This window comes from Aspergillus undulatus (assembly GCF_047715775.1).
Source record: "Aspergillus undulatus strain CBS 261.88 unplaced genomic scaffold BDV17scaffold_45, whole genome shotgun sequence".
Lineage (NCBI taxonomy): Eukaryota > Fungi > Ascomycota > Eurotiomycetes > Eurotiales > Aspergillaceae > Aspergillus > Aspergillus undulatus.
In genome coordinates, this window is record NW_027396649.1 from 150451 (window position 1) to 169010 (window position 18560).

At 52.9% G+C, this 18560-nt stretch overlaps 9 protein-coding genes across 9 annotated transcripts; 4 read left to right on the forward strand and 5 right to left on the reverse strand.

The window, feature by feature from the left end:
- Positions 1–905: 905 nt before the first annotated feature.
- Positions 906–2963, reverse strand: BDV17DRAFT_293795 (hybrid sensor histidine kinase/response regulator; the record flags this gene model as incomplete). Its single annotated transcript, XM_073762703.1, has 1 exon — positions 906–2963. The coding sequence occupies one exon, from the start codon at positions 2961–2963 to the stop codon at positions 906–908; it is 2058 nt and encodes a 685-aa protein (XP_073613011.1).
- Positions 2964–3055: 92 nt separating this feature from the next.
- BDV17DRAFT_270196 (uncharacterized protein) lies at positions 3056–4173 on the reverse strand. The gene has a single exon (XM_073758653.1). The coding sequence runs from the start codon at positions 3765–3767 to the stop codon at positions 3306–3308; it is 462 nt and encodes a 153-aa protein (XP_073613012.1). The 5' UTR covers positions 3768–4173; the 3' UTR covers positions 3056–3305.
- Positions 4174–4740: 567 nt separating this feature from the next.
- On the reverse strand, positions 4741–6730 carry BDV17DRAFT_270197 (T6SS phospholipase effector Tle1-like catalytic domain-containing protein). The gene is made up of 3 exons (XM_073758654.1): positions 6496–6730; positions 6269–6445; positions 4741–6222 (listed from the first exon to the last, which is right to left on the reverse strand). Exons 1-3 carry the CDS (start codon positions 6527–6529, stop codon positions 5216–5218), a joined length of 1218 nt encoding a protein of 405 aa, XP_073613013.1. The 5' UTR covers positions 6530–6730; the 3' UTR covers positions 4741–5215.
- Positions 6725–8276, forward strand: BDV17DRAFT_270202 (Pyruvate/Phosphoenolpyruvate kinase-like domain-containing protein). Its single transcript, XM_073758655.1, has 3 exons — positions 6725–7281; positions 7335–7485; positions 7549–8276. Exons 1-3 carry the CDS (start codon positions 7135–7137, stop codon positions 7785–7787), a joined length of 537 nt encoding a protein of 178 aa, XP_073613014.1. The 5' UTR covers positions 6725–7134; the 3' UTR covers positions 7788–8276.
- A 694-nt stretch (positions 8277–8970) lies between these two features.
- On the forward strand, positions 8971–9870 carry BDV17DRAFT_270204 (uncharacterized protein). Its single transcript, XM_073758656.1, has one exon. The coding sequence runs from the start codon at positions 9056–9058 to the stop codon at positions 9653–9655; it is 600 nt and encodes a 199-aa protein (XP_073613015.1). The 5' UTR covers positions 8971–9055; the 3' UTR covers positions 9656–9870.
- A 73-nt stretch (positions 9871–9943) lies between these two features.
- On the reverse strand, positions 9944–11454 carry BDV17DRAFT_283471 (Zn(II)2Cys6 transcription factor; the record flags this gene model as incomplete). Its single annotated transcript, XM_073760363.1, has 2 exons — positions 9944–11360; positions 11420–11454. The coding sequence occupies 2 exons, from the start codon at positions 11452–11454 to the stop codon at positions 9944–9946; spliced, it is 1452 nt and encodes a 483-aa protein (XP_073613016.1).
- Positions 11455–11892: 438 nt separating this feature from the next.
- Positions 11893–13302, forward strand: BDV17DRAFT_299853 (pepsin-like aspartic protease; the record flags this gene model as incomplete). Its single annotated transcript, XM_073763962.1, has 1 exon — positions 11893–13302. One exon carries the CDS (start codon positions 11893–11895, stop codon positions 13300–13302), a length of 1410 nt encoding a protein of 469 aa, XP_073613017.1.
- A 164-nt stretch (positions 13303–13466) lies between these two features.
- On the reverse strand, positions 13467–15002 carry BDV17DRAFT_270205 (uncharacterized protein). The gene is made up of 2 exons (XM_073758657.1): positions 14503–15002; positions 13467–14450 (listed from the first exon to the last, which is right to left on the reverse strand). Exons 1-2 carry the CDS (start codon positions 14659–14661, stop codon positions 13626–13628), a joined length of 984 nt encoding a protein of 327 aa, XP_073613018.1. The 5' UTR covers positions 14662–15002; the 3' UTR covers positions 13467–13625.
- A 2151-nt stretch (positions 15003–17153) lies between these two features.
- On the forward strand, positions 17154–18199 carry BDV17DRAFT_270210 (DUF3759 domain-containing protein). The gene is made up of 3 exons (XM_073758658.1): positions 17154–17655; positions 17718–17870; positions 17948–18199. Exons 1-3 carry the CDS (start codon positions 17643–17645, stop codon positions 18112–18114), a joined length of 333 nt encoding a protein of 110 aa, XP_073613019.1. The 5' UTR covers positions 17154–17642; the 3' UTR covers positions 18115–18199.
- Positions 18200–18560: the final 361 nt, after the last annotated feature.

Consider the following 18560-nt stretch of genomic DNA (forward strand, 5'->3'; position numbering starts at 1 on the left):
CAATCGCCAAGCACTTTGCTCAACGGACTTTGATCATTGTGACAACCGGAGTCACTTGATCGACATAAGAGGGTTGTATTGGCCGTGATATAGCAAAGGAGAATCGCTGGGTTGAAGGAGGGCCCGGGCGTTGCTCGAGTGCTGAATCTGAACGCAAGAGCTACTTCTTGGTGGAATAGTAGCTGCACCCTTCACTTCCGTGGTTTCTCCTCCGGTGAGGATTTTCCAGGTAATGATTGGATTACCGGGACTGACTTGAGTAGTCGAATTGAATTCGTGCCAAAGATCTTTTTAGGGCCGACTAAATGAGGACGAAGGGTTCGACGGACGCCGCGATTTAGGAAAAGCAGCATTGAGTGAGTGATGGAAGGCAGACTGAGTCGCTAAAGGAGGCTGGATGAGACAATATTCGGCGTAGATTGCCCTCTAGAGCTCTGAGATGGTGAATTAAGGCACAATCTTGATGCGCAGGATCACAGATAGCATATCGGAGACGTGCTCGATCAGTACTTGATACAGATGTATCCTGCAGATCATGGCTGTTGACACGTCGGAAGGATAGACAACTTGGTATGTCGAGATATAGAGCGAATTCGTAGAGGGTATCCAAGGCAGATGGATGATCTAGAATTCCGAGTGCGGTACTAGTAGCGGCGTCTGATGGCCGCAAGAAGGGAGCTTCGGACGAGCTCGTGGTCAACAGGGTTGACTCTGCAACGGCCAAACCAAATTCGCGCTCGTAGTATGAAGCAAGACGCAGTTACTCTTTCTCCTCGTGTCGAGCGACCGGGCGACCATGAAGATGGTGAAGGAGGGAGTAGACGCAGAGTGGGCAGAGAGAAGTCACGTGGTCGATTACACACAAACGCACGTGATTAGTCACATGCTCTTCACCCATTGTTGCCTTAGTTGCCTGAGGCTGCATTGTCCTTGGCCACGGGCTTGTCGCCTGAGGCAGGAAAATGGCCTACGGCGGCAGCCCCACTGTCGGCATTAGTGCCAGAATCGATCATTTTGTTGATAATGAGACAGAGCTCCTGCATCTTGTACGGCTTGTGCACGATCCCGTCCATTCCTGCCTCCAGCATGTCCGACTGCTGATCCTGCCGTACATTGGCAGTGACGCCAATGATAGGGATCCGCGAGCCGTCCTTCTCCAATGCTCGAATCCGCCGCGTCGCCGTGTTTCCGTCCATGATTGGCATCTCCTGGTCCATTAAGATGCAGGCGAGCGCGTCGTTGCTGCTGTTACTGTTGCTCCACATCTCCAGTGCTTCCTGGCCGTTATTGGCGGTGGTGACTTCGAACCCGGACATCTGCAGCTTGCGCGAGACGACGCGCTGGTTGATGATGTTGTCTTCGACAAACAGAACGCGCGGGCCTTTCTCGAGCTTCAACATGTTAGCGATCGTTTGCGGTTCCTGCGTCGGGGAGAACTCGTCTGCATTCAACACTGCGTTTCGTACCTCCTCGGATGGGCCGTTGCCCTGCTCGACTTCTTCTGCTAGTTTTTGCGAGTGGATCTTGCGGTTGTCGCTGACGGTGCTGGGGGCGACTTCGTTGACGCGTTTGACGGGAGGGTCGAGCGAGAAGTCGGCCATTGATGTGTCCCTCTTCACGTCGGGGACTTTGCTGTCGAGTTCTTGCATCTGGTAGCAGAGTTCATCCACTGGGGACTCTCGCGATTCCTTCGCGCCTCGTCGGACGCTGAAGAAGAAACCGAATGTGCTTCCCTCGCCTTCTTTTGAGCTAACGCCAATCTCACCACCATGCATATGGCACAGTCTGCGACTGATATTCAGACCTAGACCATATCCACCGTAAATCCTGTCCGTCCTCGGCGTAGCCTGCTTGAAGCGCTCAAACAGCAGCTTCTGATGCTGATCGCTGATCCCAATCCCCGTATCCTTAACCGCAACCATTATATACGCCGTCTCGCCATCGCCCCATTCCGGCCCGCGCGTAGAATCCAGCTTCAGCGCAGCCTCGTTCGGCTCAAAAAAAACCACGTTGGGCGGGTAGGACGGCGGCCTCACGGTTGCGACACCCATCGACACCCGAATCCACCTCTCCTCCTCCGCCTGCGCGGTGAACTTTATCGCGTTCGAAACGAGGTTAACCAACACCTGCCCCATTTTATCCAAGTCCGCAAAAACCCAATCAAGCCGACAGTCCGCATAACTCTGATCAAGCTGGTAGTTGAACTCGATCCTTTGCTTCCTCAGCTCAGGCTTGAACATGGTTAACAGCGTCGCGAAGTGCGATCGCGGCTGCACCTGCTGCGGCGAGAGCGTAAGCATACTCGCGTCAAGTTTACTATAGATCAAGACATCATCAATGATCTTCTTCTGATGCGCGACGCAAAGGTTAATCGTCTCCGCGGCCTCCGTAATCCGCGCCATCTGCTCCTTCGCGTCTTCCGGCGCGTCATCGGCCACAACATCCATGATGTCCTCTGCGCAGTGTAATATCGCACTCAGCGGATTCCGCACCTCATGCGATATCATATCGATGAAGCGCTCCTGCTGCTGTTTGCGCTCTTCCGCGTCGTCGGCTATCTTCCGTTGTAACAGCTCCGCCTTCTTTTCCGGTGTAATGTCGCTAATCATGCATATTGACCCGCCGTTGTGTAAATCGAACTGATCGCGGTCGTTCTTGGCTAGTGGTGTAAGCGACAGCGCGCGCCAGAGATCGACCTGCCCCGTCGTGCGGTACTCGCGTCGTATTTCAGTTTCCTCTTTTAACGCCTGTCGGTACGCGTCCGCGATGGCGGGGTAGTCTTCTTCGTGGACGGAGTGCTCTAGACAATGTAGGAGGATGGTGGAATCGGTCGTTGTCTGCGTAAGGTCTTTGAAGCGGCGGTTCACGAAGACGATCTCGTCGAGCGGGTTCACGATTGCGACGCCGACTGGGAGCGTGTCTGCCAGCTGCTGGGCGCAGTAGTTGCCATGGTGTTCTGTCATTGTCTTGTTGACGTCGACTGCCTAGGCCGGTGAGAGATCTGAGGCAGCCCCGGTGACTGCGGAGAGGGTTAAGAGGACCGGACAGTAGGGAGGCGAATTGGGGGTAAGAAACTGATATTATCGCCGCCCTGGTTCGGCCCCGAGTGGTTTCTCTTCTGTGCCACAGTGCCACAGTCTGAAAGTGCCACCCTGTTTATGACGTCGATCGTTGGGATTCACCTATGATGTCAACCCCACATGCCCGATGCGGACGGAGCAAGCCCTAACTGCGTTTATCAGAGTACATGGAATGTTGTGTTATGAGATCAGCATATTATTGTGTACATAGGACACTTGCAGCAGCTACGACAAACAAAGGGACAGGTTCGAAATATCAGCAACGTACATCTGCGCCAGTCGACTCTCGATATCGATCAACTGCACCGCAGGGTCCACGTGCTCAGCATATAGTTTCGCCATCCCCTTCAAGTCGAGCCCCTTCTTTTCCAACCTTGCAATAACAGCAACTATGTAAAGCTGACTAACCTTGGCCTCAATCTCACTCGCGGCCTTGTCAACCACCTCCGCATTGTCAGACTCAATCGTGCCGATGATCCTGTCCGACACGAGCTCAAGCGAATCAAAGCTTTGCTTCTCCATTTTGAAATGTTGGTAGCGACCAGGCACGCCGTTGCGTGCGGCAGGGCCACGCTGGGTCGTGTAGATTGTGTTTTTGGTGCTCTTCGTGTTTCGGAGGACGCGGACCCATTCGTGGGATGCAGTGGATCCGATAACGAGATCGAGTTCGATGGAAGAGGAATGCATCTTGACAGCTGAGGAAAAAAGATCAGTTGGAACAGGCTGCGATCGAGGTCGAGATTGTGGCTGTGGTCGAGTCGAGGGATTGTTGGATTGCTTCACTTCGGGTGGGCAGCGGTGAGCTGTTATGCCATGTGGCCCGTTGTCCTCGAGGTTGTTTGGACCGCTGAAAGCCGTTGTTGACGGCTATTATCACTTATCACTGATTAGGGAGGAAAGAACTTTGTGGGATCCAGTCTTTGCCAGAAGGTGTTTCGAGGACTCAAGGTCGCTTGGTCGCGTTTGTTGTTGTTAGAAATGGACATTAGGGGCGTGTCTTCGTTCGGAACTGGAGGGGCTACTGCCACTTAGTGAATACTTCCTAGGGGATGAGATGTGGTTGCACTTCGGTTGGTGTGGGTGTCTTGGTAACAGAGAAGGTAAAACTGCGACAACAATGCAATAACAGGGAATGAAGGATAATATCAGAGGAAGAGTCAACAAAGACTTAAGAACAAAGGTGTGAGTCATTTATTGTTGTACTTGCAGACAACCAATAAAGAGGCTTTTGGATGGCGACATCTTGTATCCAGAACTGAAAGCGCGCTTTGTGCGTCCGCTCCACTCAGTGCAAGGTAGGCAGAATGGAGAAGTCACTTGAATGGGAGTGTGAGGTCTTTGTTTGTTGTAAAAGAACCATGCTGATTTTTGAGCAGCTTTGTGAGATCTCATTCAGTGATTGGCATTGTTTTGGGTCGGTCCCTGGACAGTACTTGGGTTATATTTGTTTCAACCATCTCTTTCTTCATGAACAATGAAGCCAAATGTCTGGCTACACTTTATACGTAGTAACAACAGCCTAGGTTGGTATCAGTGAATAGTTATACTTGTCGGTCAAGAACAAGTCAGTGGTGTCGTAGCTTGAAGAAGCCTACTTCGTCCTCGTAAAGGCGTATAGGAGCTGCTCTATTAGGGCAAGTGGGCGGTACTACAAAGCACGAAAATGGTTGCACAGTAAATACTTCCAAGGTGAAAACTAACATTATTAACAGAGAGGTACTGATCTTGATATGGGACAGCGAACTAAGAGTGTTATTTACAGAGAGAGACAAAGCGAATGCATGTCGGGACAGCATAGGATCTAAGAGCATATTAATGCGAAACACTCGATTAAATGGTGGGGGCTTTTTTTGATGTGAAAGGGAAACCCATCCACATTGATGGGGAAGCTCGATTGCTTATAGGTATAACAGCCAAGTCATCAAGAGGATATAAGACTTGATGAGCTCTAGGTCCAATCACACGTGCATCGGATTAGCGCCACTCGCACTGGCATTCCACGGATGCTTCTCACAGAAACCTCCGCAGAATTGTTCTACGTGCGAAGCCCCGAAGCAGATCGCCTATCCTATTCTGGTAGATTGAAATGCCAATATCCTAGATACTTCCACCATACTCAGTTGTCCAACCACTTCCTAATCCTCCTCGTCGACATGCACCGTCCGGATCCTGCCTTTCATAAAGTATTCCAACTCAAGTTGATGATCTTCCACCAGGCTGTGACCATTTTCAAGCTGCCACGTTACATTGTCACGGCGCCCTTCTATGACAGAGGACACCCATTGTACCGCCCCAGGAACCTTGCCGCTGAGGACACGATCCTTGATAGAAATATGAATCCTTTCATTTGTTGGTCGTTGCGTGGATCCGAACTGGTCATACGCAAGAGGCGTTCGAGGCGACGTGCCGGCAAGAACATTTTCTAACGTCCGGGTGAAGCCGACATGGGGCACCGGCCCTAATGCCGTTGCCCAAGGGGCAGAAGCTGCCTCTGCGGGTCCTGGCGGATGATCAAACAGGTATCCCTCGATATCAAAGCTGAGCTGATTGTACTTTGAACAGTTCGCGATCATCCAGCCGAGGGCGATATTTGATAATCGGGGCTCTGCCCCGCCTCCCCCGACATCACCATGCGCTCCGGAGAACCAAGTCTGCAGGAGCTCCGTACCGTCCGCGTCGTCCGGCAGATGCCACAATGTTGGCTGATAAGCAGTTCTCTCCTCATCGAGCGCAAGCGCATGGTATGCGTGTCTAACCTCTCTGGAGAGGAACGTGTTTCGAAACTCAAGTTGCTCCCCAAACCATTTTCCAAGCCATGGTTTGTGGAAAGCGACGGTGTCCCAGACGCCGATAACCTCGACGGTGAATCGAGGAAGAGGGTTGCGGAACCCGAGCTGGCGGCGCTTGTCAGCACTGTATCCTTCGATCTTCCGGTCGTAGAAATCGTCGTAGACGGTGGAGAAGTTATCCATTCCCCTAGGGGTGAGCAGGCCCCATTGGCAGACCAATCCTGCGACAGCTCGTGCTGTATATGCGCCGCGAGAAAATCCAAAGAAGTAAATCTTGTCGCCGTCCGTGAAATTCTCTGCAAGAAAGCCATACGCGGCGCGGACGTTGGCGCTGAGACCGACTCCGGTGACGCCTACAAAGGATGAGTTTCACCAGTCGCACCACAAGTGGCTTTTTACCTCCAAAGTATTTATCCCCAAGGCCGGTTCCCACCCCTTTCTGGTAATACACAATCTGGGGGATCTCTCGCTGCACCCCGTTCTCCTCAACAACCGCCGTACGACTTAGGGATCGTGAGATGCGTGTCACGTTTGACGGAGGCTCGCTCGAGTCGGCAGTGGCATCCTGCCAGGTTCCTAGAGTTTCCAAGGTCAGGAAATCCTTAAATACGCTGCAAAAACGTTACCGTCACAGCAGACAATCAGACGCTTTGTCGTCATGATATCACATCAAGTCACCTTCCCAGACGAGATTCTCAGGAAAGGCTTTTCCAGCCATGGCGTTCGCATTCGAGCCCTTTTTAAGTCTGTGAGATTCCTGCGACCGAACATTGGCGGCGATGCGCACCGACAGAGTCCAAGCCAGTCAGCCACAGATCGCCATCTACTCAGACACGAGATCATCGCACAACAGCAGATTGGGTAAGTTTGGCCGAGCCCAGTATTGGCTGTAAACCAAGCGCTGGGAGGATGCCATGGCTCGGCTGCTTCGTGGGGCCATTCAGACTCGAGCAGCTGCAGGGCCAAGCCTCTGGTGCAACGATACTGATGGTGCATAGCGATGGCGGATAATTGCATCATGATTCTCTCGAAAGAGAATTATACGGGACAATTCATCCTGGAAATTGTTCACAGTAAGATGTAGGTACACTGGTTGCTCCCGCCATCTCTATGTTGGGAGGTTGTTGCCTCGTAGCGCTTTCATCCCGCACAGCCTTCTAGACATCCTCATCCACTTTCGTCGACTCACATTCTCAACTCATACTATCGTTTACATTATCTAGATTACCATCATCATATCAGCACTTGGAAGCAACGCCATCAAGATGGCGGAGACTGGATTTGATGCACCCAGTCCAGCCGCGGCGCTGCGCAATCTCATGAGAACAGAAGATACTCTTGACTGCCCAGGCGCGTACGATGCCCTCTCAGCTCGTGTTGCTCTGAACTACCAGTTTCTAGCCCTATATGTTGTGAGTGAGAAGCTTTCACCCGTCAAGCCCGCGCCGATCGCTGACGGCTTCAGAGCGTGATAGGCGCGTGCGGGTCCTGCATGACACAGGCAGACGCAGACAGCGGCGCCCAGACCGAGTTCCAAGACCATGTTGAGATGATCGCCGAGCTGGGCATGAAAAATTCCGCCGTTGTAATAGCTGACGATGAGACCGGGGCCGGGGGTACGTATTTCCTCTCCACAACGTGTTCTGCTTTCTGGCCTGGTAGTCGGCTGATGGTAGAAGATGCCGTGATGGCCGATCGCATGGTGAAACGGCATATCAAAGGAACTGTTGCCGCGGTCGTGATATCCGACCGTCTTCCAGCATTGTCCAAGAGCGCTCATGGCAACGATTCGGTCATGTCTGAGCAGCAGTTTCTGGAGCGCGTCAATGCGGCATCAAATGTTCGAAAGTCCCACGGTGACAGTAATCATCGCCCGTTCGAGCACGTTGGTGTTTCTGGGACCACACGCGGCAATTGACCGACTCAAAAAGGCGAGGGAACTGGGGGCTGATCTTCTAGGGCTGGTCGGGGTTGGTCTCAGGATCAACCCTAACGACTTTGCGCGGCACGTCAGGCCAACACCAATCGTCCTGTCCAGCAAGGAGTGCGCTGAGGAACGGAGGGAGAATCTGAACGAGGATACCACCAGCCAGCTGCGGCTCGTGTTCTGGCCTCATCTTGCCTTTGGGGCCGCGGCCAATTCTGTGGCGAGGACGATGAGACACCTCGCGAAACATGGGTTGGCGCCGGATGGATCTCATCTGTCGACGAAAGACGTACAAAAACTCCTGGACTTCAAGGACATGGATCTGGTCCGGACTGAGGCCGAGAATGCGGCTGATGAGGAAATCAACAAGACCCCCACGGCTTCTCAAACCAATCCTCTATTTCCACCCCAATAGCTTCGACCATGCTCAGCTGTTCGTTTTAGATATTGTATTTCGGTGTTGCAACTAGGTACCTTTAGAATAGGTACAAATAGAAAATTTTTCTTCCTTCGTCATACTCTCGACCATAGACCTTGGATTGATCGGGTGAAGACCGTTCTTTGGCCGAAAAGCAATATCTTCCTTCAAGACATCGAACAGCCCAAATATCCTCCGTGACCAAAATAGATCACAACATCATAGACAATCATCAGGTGAGTCTCCCCCGAGCATCAAATACGAAGCCAAGATCCCGACCATGAAGACCAGTTCAGCCTCAACCATACTCTATTGGTGAAATTTCCCGCGGCTGAGACTGCTCTGTAGTAAGGGGAATTACAAGCGATGCATAGCGACTACCGTAAGACATGGCGGAGTCTTCACTCCATATAGACGCCGTTGAGGACGCCATCGCCCTCTAGGGCTGAATAACCCGCGGGCGGGGGATTATGGATCTGGCTATTTTTTCCTCCAAGCGATCGTGGAGGGGTGTATGTCTCAGTTTCTCCTATCGTGCCCTGGTGTCCTCGTGCCTTGGATAGGGTGGCTGTCTCGGTTTGTCATTTTGATGGGGATAAAGGGAGGTTAGGGAGGGCGAAGGGGAAGAACGAGGGAGAAAGGGTTAGCGATAGGGGTCCGCCCTTTCATGGAAACAAATCTATATAAACTACCAGATTTCCGGGTATAAATTTTCCATTCCAAAGCTGATTGAATCATCAGAGTCACAATATCTGTGTTCGACTTCATTTCTCTCCAATTTCATCTCAATCAGAAGTATACGGCCGTCACATCACTCTCTGCCCTAAGCAACGGAACCAACATGCACCTCCCCGTCCTCAAAGCAACCTCTCTCTTCTTGACAGCCCTAGCCTTCCTCACCACAGCCGTCGCTGTTCCAGCCCCAGGGCCAGCCCCGAATCCAGCTGCACCACCAACATCCTGCACAACAATCCACCCCGCAATCGCCCGCGTCGACGCCGCCCGCCCGGTGGAATCCTACCTCCCTGGCTTTCACATCTCCCAAAATGCCAACGGCGCCGCAAAGCAAGATACATTCGCCGAGTTCACTGTCCCCCGCGGCGTCTGGGGATGCACACTCTCCTACTCCTTCCCGCGAAACTACCCCATCTCGACAGTCGGCCTAGCCCCCGTTGAGGTGTTCTCGGTCGCTGGCCCGCTGAGTCGGTCGCCGAGGGGTATTGATATCAGTTGGGACTTTTGTCCTGCGCCTATTTCGATGGTGGGGAGTGTCAAGTTTGAGTCTTCTCCGTCGGGAGTGACGAATCGGGTTATTAATAGTTTTGCTTGCCAGCCCAACATGAGTTATCGGCTTAGTATCTCGAAGGGGTATGCGGCCAAGACGAGTGTCAGTTTTGTGCAGAGTGCGACGGCGGGGCTGAGGATGACTTATAACTGTTGACGCATTTTTTTTCGCTCTTTCGATTGGGTTGGATAATGTCGTTTGTTTTGTCGGTTCGTTATTGTGATGGATGCAGTTCGACGAGCTGGGTATTGTACAGCTAGTTGTGTTGGTTTTGGCCTGGATTTCATGTTTGACTATGTATGTTGTCGCGAACGAGCTCTCTAATAACTGTCTCTCATAAGTCGTTATTCACGTTTTGCCTGGCGCATTGGCATGACAAGCCCAGTAGAACATAACGTCCCTCGGAATCCTCGTCGTTGTAGGCGTAACAAGAGTGCCATATAGTCACAACGGCGTATCCGGAGGCTCCGTCGACGGGCGACTGCTCATCTCGCGATAGACGTGCTCGAGGCCGCCCTCCTCGCGACTGAATACATTGCCGCCTGTCTCTTCCAGTGATCTGAGACGGTTGCGTTCCCGCGTTTGGTCCATCAGTGTCTGGATTATGGAGACCGCTTTCTGGGATTCCCAGAGACCGTCTTTCGCTGGCATTTTGGGATGCTGCAGGAGGGAGAACCCAATGTCCCTGGTTTGGGCATCGTTCGTTTTAAGACAAAGAAAGTATAAGATCGCAACGAGTTGCGAAGTAAGTGTAAAGTTCTGGGTGGCGGCATCTGCGCCCTCGAGGGAGAGGAATGCTTGGACGTCCGCCAGTACGTCGCGTAGTCGATCGACATGGGGCTGTGGACCGAATGGTGGGTTTGAAGCTTTGTTGGGGATATTCTCAATCAGAATGGCGTAGTACATCTGGGCCTGGATGCGGAGGAGGAGAGCTCGGTGAGAGAAGTCTCCCGGGAGAGACGAGAGGAGCGCATCGAGAGCGAAAAAGAACCGTTCGAATTGTTGGTAGAGGACAAAGCGCTGGTGGAGAAGCTCTGGTGGGAATTCAGTCAAAGGTTCATGTTTGTGCTGGACGTGCTCGATGATATGGTGCATGAGCCAGTTTTGGAGTTTCGTTAGGACGATTTCTGCTTCTTCAAGGGTGGATAGCTCGGTCGGAACGGCGTGAATGATCCCTGATGTTTCTTCTGGACTCGTAAGAGTCATGATCGGTACTCGTTCGTCATCAAAAGTGCTGGCGTGGACATCGAGTCGGGAGAAGATGGATGCAAGATGGGGTAGGAGCTCATCGTCTGAACCTTGCGTAGCCTGGCACTGCTTCAGCAGATTCAAGCCGTTGTCCAAGTGGCGAGTCGCCGATCCACAGTCGCCGATCATGGTCTCGAACGCGAAGAAGAGGATGCTGCAGATCAGGGCCGTGTCAAAAGAGGCTTCTGGAGAGCGAAGATGCAGGCGTAGTTGGCGGTGGCATCGAGCAATACGCTGCATAGCCATCTCCGATGCCCACTTTTGGATACTATTCCCGCCCTGCAAGTAATCTCGATAAAGCGCCGCGACAGTGACCAGAGAATGACGAATAACAGGCTGATGATGCGACCGCTGCAGGATCAGTCTTGACCACAGCGTCGGGTCCGAGAAGCTGGACAGACCGCCGGCGGCTTCACAGCAGTAAAAATGCAGCAGCTGTCGATCTGCTTGGCTACCGGGCACTTTGAAGGGAAGATTGTACACTCGTATGGGTTTCGCCTGCCGTGCCTGCACTTGCCCAGCCGTTGGCTCAGGGTACCCTTCACAGTGACGCCCCGTCCGTGAGCAGTTCCGACAGCTAGGCTTGCCCTCGTCGCATTTGATGCGGCGTTGCCTGCGGGTCAGTCAGTATAGCCATTCCCCTAATAGTGGACTGATTGCTTGTTACCATACTTGCAGGTCAGACAGCCCGTGCGGACCTTGGGCATGCTTTTCCTTGTCCCCTTTGAGGGCGCCATGACTCGTATATTTCTGGAGTCGGCCATACTGCGGGTGTGCGGGTAATATGGCTCTTGTTATTGGGGTGAGCACTGAACAGCAGGCAACAATAGGTACCTTGCAATGACTCGGAATTGACCAGTTGGGGGCCATTTTTTTAACCGAAAGATACGAACCCCTCGGCCATCTCCCGTTCCGGCAGTGGGTCCGCCAATCTCAACAGCAGACGAGGGCTGGTTCCCCTGAGGCTTGTAGATGCTCGGCCTTGACCTTGAGTGTACGAGCTCAGCCTTATGAGATGTGAATATTGGGGCCAACTTCTCAACCTCAGGTGCAGCCTGTCGCACACAGTACAATGGGTATAAATATGGCTTTGCTGGCATTGCAGAGTATGCACCCAAGCCTCAGCAATTCACTTTTCTCTCACAATGCGTTTCTTCCATCAATTTATCCTGGCCGGTCTGCTGGTCACATCTAGTGCCACGACCCTGCCCCTCAGACGCCGGAGCAACAATGCCACAGCCCCCATGGTCTCTACCCTTTACGGTACCGTCTTCGACGTCGAAACAACCATTGGTGGACAGACGTTCCAGCTCCTTGTCGACTCCGGCAGTAGCGACCTCTACGTCATGAAGACCGGCTTTACCTGTCTCGACCAAGAGAGCGGCCAAACCTTGACCGAGGAAGAATGCCGCTACGACCTGAACAGGACATACGATGTCTCCGATAGGTACCAGGAAATCCCCAATCAGATCTTTGGTATTGAATACGGTGCTGGAATAGCCAGTGGCGTGATGGCCTACGAAGAGGTCACAATAGCAGGCATAACCGTCCCCAAGCAGCAAGTCGCCATCGCGGACAAGTCTACGCCTATGGGGGACGGCGTTAGCTCGGGGCTCATTGGACTGGGCTATCCAGCACTGACTTCGGCTCATCCCAGCAATATCACCGACAACTCGACCTACTGGTACCACCGACTCCAGTATAAGCCTTTGCTCTTCAACATGTATGAGCAGGGACTCATCGAGGAGCCCTACTTCGCGCATGTTCTGGCCCGGGCGCCCCTCAACGACTCCTCTCCAGCCTTTGGAGGCTATCTCTCCTTCGGCGAACTACCCCCGGTTCGACATGAGGATGTATGGGCCATCGCACCGGTAGATATCTTGGAGACGATTCCGCTCAACTACACCTCGTACAAGCGCAGCCGGTCCTACTGGGCCACAACGCTTTCTGCCTCATTGGGATCCCACAACACCTCTTTGGGTACAAACAGCTCCAGTTCCATCTCAGCTCCCTTCCAAGTCTTCTTTGACTCCGGCAATCCGCTTTCCTATATCCCTTTGCGAATCGCCGATCCTTTGAATCAGCTCTTCTCGCCACCAGGCATCTACAACAGCGATCTACAGGCTTACATAGTGGACTGCGACGCAAAGGCTCCTTCGACGTTTTCACTCGAGATAGGAGGGTATATGTTCACGCATGACGCCCGCGATCTCATTTACCAAACTGGCGAAGACCTGTGTATATCGGCAATTGGGAACTCGGATGATATTGAATTGCTGCGGGAGTTCGAGCTGAATATCATCGGCGTGCCGTTTCTGAAGGGTGTTATGAGTGTTTTTGATATTGGGAGGGGTGAGATGAGGTTTACTAAGTTAACTGAGGAAGTGGGCAGACAGGGATGGGAGAGTGATGGCGGAGCAGGTGAGGGCGATAAGGGTAATGATGAACTGTATATCCCTGAGAACGATGCAGGTGCGACAAGAGCCGTGTTCGGGATCGGGGTTCTCTCTATATTGGGTCTTGTTAGTACTCTGGTCACGGGCTTGAGCATGTGATATTCAAATGCAGGAACGCGCCGCTGGTCAATTTTCTAGTGGAGGTGGGGTTTCATAAATGCTTAACAATGTTGCTGTTCAAATATGTATCCTTTTTACGCTAGGAGAAGAGCGTGGCAACCGAGAGAACTAGCCCGGGCCATAATCCGGCTACCCTGAGCAGATGATACCGCGCATAGCATGACTATATTTGTTGCCCTGACATTGAAATTCAGTTACTATCGACCTTTGTATTGGAGGCTGTACTGAATAGCGCGGAGCGTGCCGGGAGATCCCGGTTCCGAGTTCCCTCCGGCTCACTCCATCTCCCATCACAACGTCGCCTATTCCAACCACGCCTCGACCGCCGTCTTGAGAGCCTCCTGCACCCACGCCTCCTCATACCTGACCTCCGCATCGAACCCGTGCTCGCCGTCCCGAAACACCAACGCGATCTTATCACCCCCCGGCTGCCCCGCAAAGACCTCTCGCGCCCGCGCAACAAACGGCTCCGAGTGATGCGGCGGTACAACGCTGTCCTGCCTGCCCTGAATAATCGTAATTCCACCTTTCGGAATCTGCACGCCAGCCTTCTCTAGCCGTCTTCCCGGGAAGAGCGAGTCCTGCTCCTCCGACTTTGCCGACCCCCGTAGATACCACCCGCCGATCCGACCGTATTCGATGGCTGCTAGCATAAGCGGGAGATACTGAGGCTCGACAGCGGAAGAAATTGGGCCCGGCGGAGCAGCGGATAGAACTTCATCGATGATCTTCTCAGGTGTTCTTTGCCCGAAAGGAAAGAGGTCCGTTCTGGACGTCGCAAAGTCCGGCGCGCTCGGGTCAAGAGCAGGGTAGAGGGCCGTCGCGGCGCGGACCTCATTAGCATGTGCTAGCGCCGTGTTTACGCTGAGCAAGCCGCCTGCGGATTCACCGGCGAGCAGGATGCGGTTTAAATCGATTTCAGTGGGCGTCGAGTGGTTTGCGAGGAGGTCCTCAACTGCACCCGACCGCATCCAGGTCCAGAAGTCCTCGATGTCGGACCAGATCTCAAGCCCGGTCGCTTGCGGCAGGAGGCGGTAGTTGGGGCTGATGATCACGGCGTGATGGAGGAGGGCAAGGTCGGAGAGCCAGTGCGACCAAAAGTCCGGGAAGAGGGAGTCGCCCATGAGCTAGGCGGCACAGTCAGTAGATTGTCACAGCGGAGGTGCGATGTAAACGTACCAGTCCACCCCCATGGAAGCGCAGTATGGTAGGCCGCTTGCCAGTATACGGCGTCTGGGGCACCAGGATGTCGGTGCGGATGGCATGGTCGCCGACTTGCTTGAAGGGGGCCTGGATGATGTCGAAGCCAGTGAACTTGGGGTGTGGTTCGGAGGGCATGGTGCTGCTCGTAGTTGTAGAAAGTCGAATTCTGGGGAAGACTGCCTCTCTTGATCCTGGGCGATCCGTTTTTTAAACTCGAATCTCTGCGCCCCGCTGGCGATCGCTCCTCCAAAGGTCGGCAATACCAAGCAGGCGGACCCGATCCCGATACCGGCCTCTTCCTGGTAAGCGGAATGGATACGTTGAGTGACGCTCATGGCTTTACTATGCGTGCGGGTACTATATAGTGTATACTGTATGCTGTACACTGTACTGCTGGAGATATATATAGTCTACAGATACTTGTACAGGCAGGGCAGAAGGGGCTAGCCTCAAGTAACGTGATGCTAGCAGACGATTACTCATCACGGGCCCCTCTCGTGACTCTGACTTTCTGTGGGAAGTGATTGATGTGTGTCTCATTGGGTGGCCGGTAGGCCGCCTATCTAAGATAACTAGATTACTAATAAATGACTAAGCGAGGTTAAACCCCTAGGGGCAGGCGGTACTGGAGGGCAGTATGCTCCGACACTTTCTGCAAGGAACCCCCGCAGGGTCAAGACTCGACACTCGACACTCGACACCCGATCGCGCTGGACTCGCCGCAGTATTCCGTCAACAGCGGTGATGACGGGAAGAGGCCACCTCTCATGCATACAACCCGGCGGAAAGGCGATGGCGGGAGCCAGTGGAACGGCCGGTTGGCTGGTGTCGCCGGTGATGCTCAAGCGGCCAAGTCGCTACAATAGCTTAGGATGGTGCAAGATACCGCGGAAATCAAAAAGTGCCATTCTTAGTCTATGATACTTTTTGGTTCCCCCAACCAGAAACGATCGTTCTGTCGAAGACGAGCTCATCCTCCATCACGACCAACAGAAGCCCCGCCTCCGGCCCAACACCGTCAACCGCCGAGACTGCAGTGGCCTTCAGGATCAGAACTCGCATCCGGCTGCAAGAACATCGATGACAGACCGCTTGAAAAGTGCGAGCACCTGTGCCGGGCTTGCGCTGTTGGCGCCTCGCGTCACAGAAACCCTCATTAGGCAATGTTCGAAATGAGCTTGAGGAATAGATCGTGGAACTTGCGACTCTCCAGCGCTTGCTGAGCCTTTTGGCTTGGGGCCATTCTGCGCGAGCCATTGTTTTGATGGGTATTGGCAGGCTAGTCGTCGTATCCATTCGTCTTCATCGTAAGCCTACGCAGGTTATGGACATGGGCGAAGACGGGCGTCAGAGCCTCTACATACTGGGGCTTGAAATCGGGTCCGTAATAACCGGCTCCATGGTAATGAACAGTAAAAGAGTGCACATACTGAGCCAATCCTGGGCTGTGCCTAAGATTCGCCGTGAATGGCTCCTCGTAAACAATCCGTGTGCGGCGATAAAGCTCGGTTGAACCAGCCTCGTAGAGGCGACGACTTACTCGACGTAGCTGGAACAACGAGGCACGGTCTAGATGGGAAATAATCCCCAATAGAAGCTCCACTGGCAACACTTGCAGCTGATCATTCCACGCCACAGGTACAGTCCTCTTGGTCAATAGCTTTGGCCCCCATTGTAGCCGATTTTTTTTTTTTGAACGTGTTGTATATGTGATTTTGGTCTAAGAATACAATGTTCTAGAATAATTCAGAGATTCATAGAACTGCTAAATAGATATTCAAGAACGAAGCGACCACACTAGTAAACTTAACTGAGACACTGGGTAGCTGTGAATTGGGTCACTTCTTGCAATCCATCACAATGGCCTTCAACCTAAAACCTTTACTGCAGTCGCAGGACATAAAGAGAGAACAAGGCATGGATCTTGGTTTTGGACCGCTTGTTGTGAGATTCTACAAAGGTTACAGGTCCCACCCCCTCTTCTTTAGGATGAGAAGGACCTTACGAACACCATCCCCCTCACCGTAACGCAAACATAGGGATATTGTATAAATCTCAATAGCAGAACGGTGGTTATCTTACTGTGGGATATACCTAACGATTGCCCCATTGTTTGAAAAGGAACATGCACCCTTTGGTCCTCCTTTACTACAAGGTACAAGGTCATCCCCTCCTTATCAACTTGGAGTAACGGCCATTATCCAGTCAAAGTCAACAGTGTTCTTTCTTAGCTGAGCAGTCCTTGGTGTTGATACTCTTTCGCAAGACCCTCCAGATCTCCACAGGCCACAGAGGCTGTGTTCCGTCAGACTTGGACAGCGTATACAGACAAAAGGACGAGGAGGCAAGGATTGAACCGGCGCGAATGGGACGAATCAATCATCAGCATAGGCTGGTGTGGGTGGAGATGGCGGGGGGCGGGTATGTGAGATCAGAGAAGGGACACGTAGGGCTGTTACAGCTGGGCTGCCCTGCCGCCCTGTGAGGCTGCAACTCCACGGAGCTTTCGTCTTCCATGTGTTTTCCAGTTGCGAGATACCATGGATACGTCATTTGCGTTCGTCCCCTGCACCGCTTTTTTCTTAACAATAATGGCAAACCCTATGGCTGGCCTCGGGAGAGTTCCGCAGTGGCGTCACACACCAAGACACTGAGACAACCTCCCAGCACGGCGGTGGCGGAAATAAATAACAATGAAACAGAAAGCTGCTGCCTAGCGAGGTATTGCTTGGATCGGCTGGATCGAAAATTGGGCTGATCAGCCATGCTAAGGCCACTCGCGTGGTTCTTAGCCTGCTTAGCCCGCGACTGTGCCAATGGCAACCCTACCCGATCTGGGTCCGGCCCACCAGGCATGGGTCCTCAAAGCTTGAGCTGGGAGGCCAGGACTACTATTTTCAGCCTGAACCACATCTCTCCTTGCCCTGGAGGCCCAGCAATGGCACCATTGGCGTCAGCTGCGACTTGTAAGGCTTACCCCGCTCTCTGTCGTATAAGTACCCCTGGCCTGCCCCTGACCTCTCGGTCTCCTCTACAAATCACTGCTGGTTCAGTACTCTCTCTCTACAACTACATACAAACCTCTTTAATCCTCCACATACCACATTTCAATCACAATGGGTTGGTTCGGTAAGTCCAACAATCACTGGCTCCACACCCTCCTTACCATTCCATCTCTAACAATACTCCAGACGGCGACTCTCACCAATCCCGCTCCTACGAGGAGTTCCAAAACCTCGACCACACCAACGAGGAGCACCGCGCCAAGTTCTCCCACGAGCTCATTGCCGGTGCCGCATCCTTCGAAGCCATGAAGGCCTATGAGCAGCACTGCGAGCGTAACGGTGCGTGGCCCTTCCCACCTCACCCTATACTCCAAGGAACCAGGAGAACAGGGACTAACTTATTCCCGTGGAAATAGGCAAGCCCCAGAGCCACGAAACCGCCAAGGAGCTCCTCGCCGGCTTCGCTGGAGCCTTCATTGACCGTGAGGTTGAGACCAAGGGATTGGACTTTGTTGACCGCGAGAGGGCCAAGAGACATGCTAGAGATCAGGTTGAGCAGGCTTCGCGCCAGGATTACTACTAGAGTGTCGGTTTTGTAGCATAGACAATCCCTGGTAGATGATAATGGATGATAAGCGGCATCAACAGAAATAAATAGAAGAATAAAAGTCTCTACGTTCTTTCCATGTTAGCCTGTTGCTGGGCTTCACCATTGCATCGCCGCCTGCCACCCCCTCATGCTGTTTATAATCCCAGTAAGCAACCCTGGCCCATTGGGGCACAGCTAGCCACCTTGGGCGAAATATAAAACTGCGCAGTTTCCTTGCCACGCCAGGATCGCAGGATGAGAGCGAGAACCAATAGTTACCACTCGTGTTGGGTGTCAAAATGGTCCGACCTTGATACAAATACTCCTCGCCTATCGTTCAGCTATCCAGAAGGGTATCGTAGCAGGCAAGGATTGAGCCGCTTCAGTGGTCTTCATACACAATTTCACCGGCGTGCTAAACGTCGGCTCAGAAAGACCGA

Bases quoted from the DNA above. Each gene is read 5' to 3' on its own strand.
- BDV17DRAFT_270196 (XM_073758653.1), bottom strand. From the start codon at position 3,767: ATGCATTCCTCTTCCATCGAACTCGATCTCGTTATCGGATCCACTGCA.
- BDV17DRAFT_270197 (XM_073758654.1), bottom strand. From the start codon at position 6,529: ATGACGACAAAGCGTCTGATTGTCTGCTGTGACG. The intron at 6,446-6,495 runs GTAACGTTTTTG...TGGAAACTCTAG, and splicing joins TCTGATTGTCTGCTGTGACG to GAACCTGGCAGGATGCCACT. The intron at 6,223-6,268 runs GTAAAAAGCCAC...CATCCTTTGTAG, and splicing joins TGGGGATAAATACTTTGGAG to GCGTCACCGGAGTCGGTCTC.
- BDV17DRAFT_270202 (XM_073758655.1), top strand. From the start codon at position 7,135: ATGGCGGAGACTGGATTTGATGCACCCAGTCCAGCCGCGGCGCTGCGC. The intron at 7,282-7,334 runs GTGAGTGAGAAG...TGACGGCTTCAG, and splicing joins AGTTTCTAGCCCTATATGTT to AGCGTGATAGGCGCGTGCGG. The intron at 7,486-7,548 runs GTACGTATTTCC...TGATGGTAGAAG, and splicing joins CGATGAGACCGGGGCCGGGG to ATGCCGTGATGGCCGATCGC.
- BDV17DRAFT_270204 (XM_073758656.1), top strand. From the start codon at position 9,056: ATGCACCTCCCCGTCCTCAAAGCAACCTCTCTCTTCTTGACAGCCCTA.
- BDV17DRAFT_270205 (XM_073758657.1), bottom strand. From the start codon at position 14,661: ATGCCCTCCGAACCACACCCCAAGTTCACTGGCTTCGACATCATCCAG. The intron at 14,451-14,502 runs GTACGTTTACAT...TGTGCCGCCTAG, and splicing joins GCTTCCATGGGGGTGGACTG to CTCATGGGCGACTCCCTCTT.
- BDV17DRAFT_270210 (XM_073758658.1), top strand. The intron at 17,871-17,947 runs GTGCGTGGCCCT...CCGTGGAAATAG, and splicing joins GCAGCACTGCGAGCGTAACG to GCAAGCCCCAGAGCCACGAA.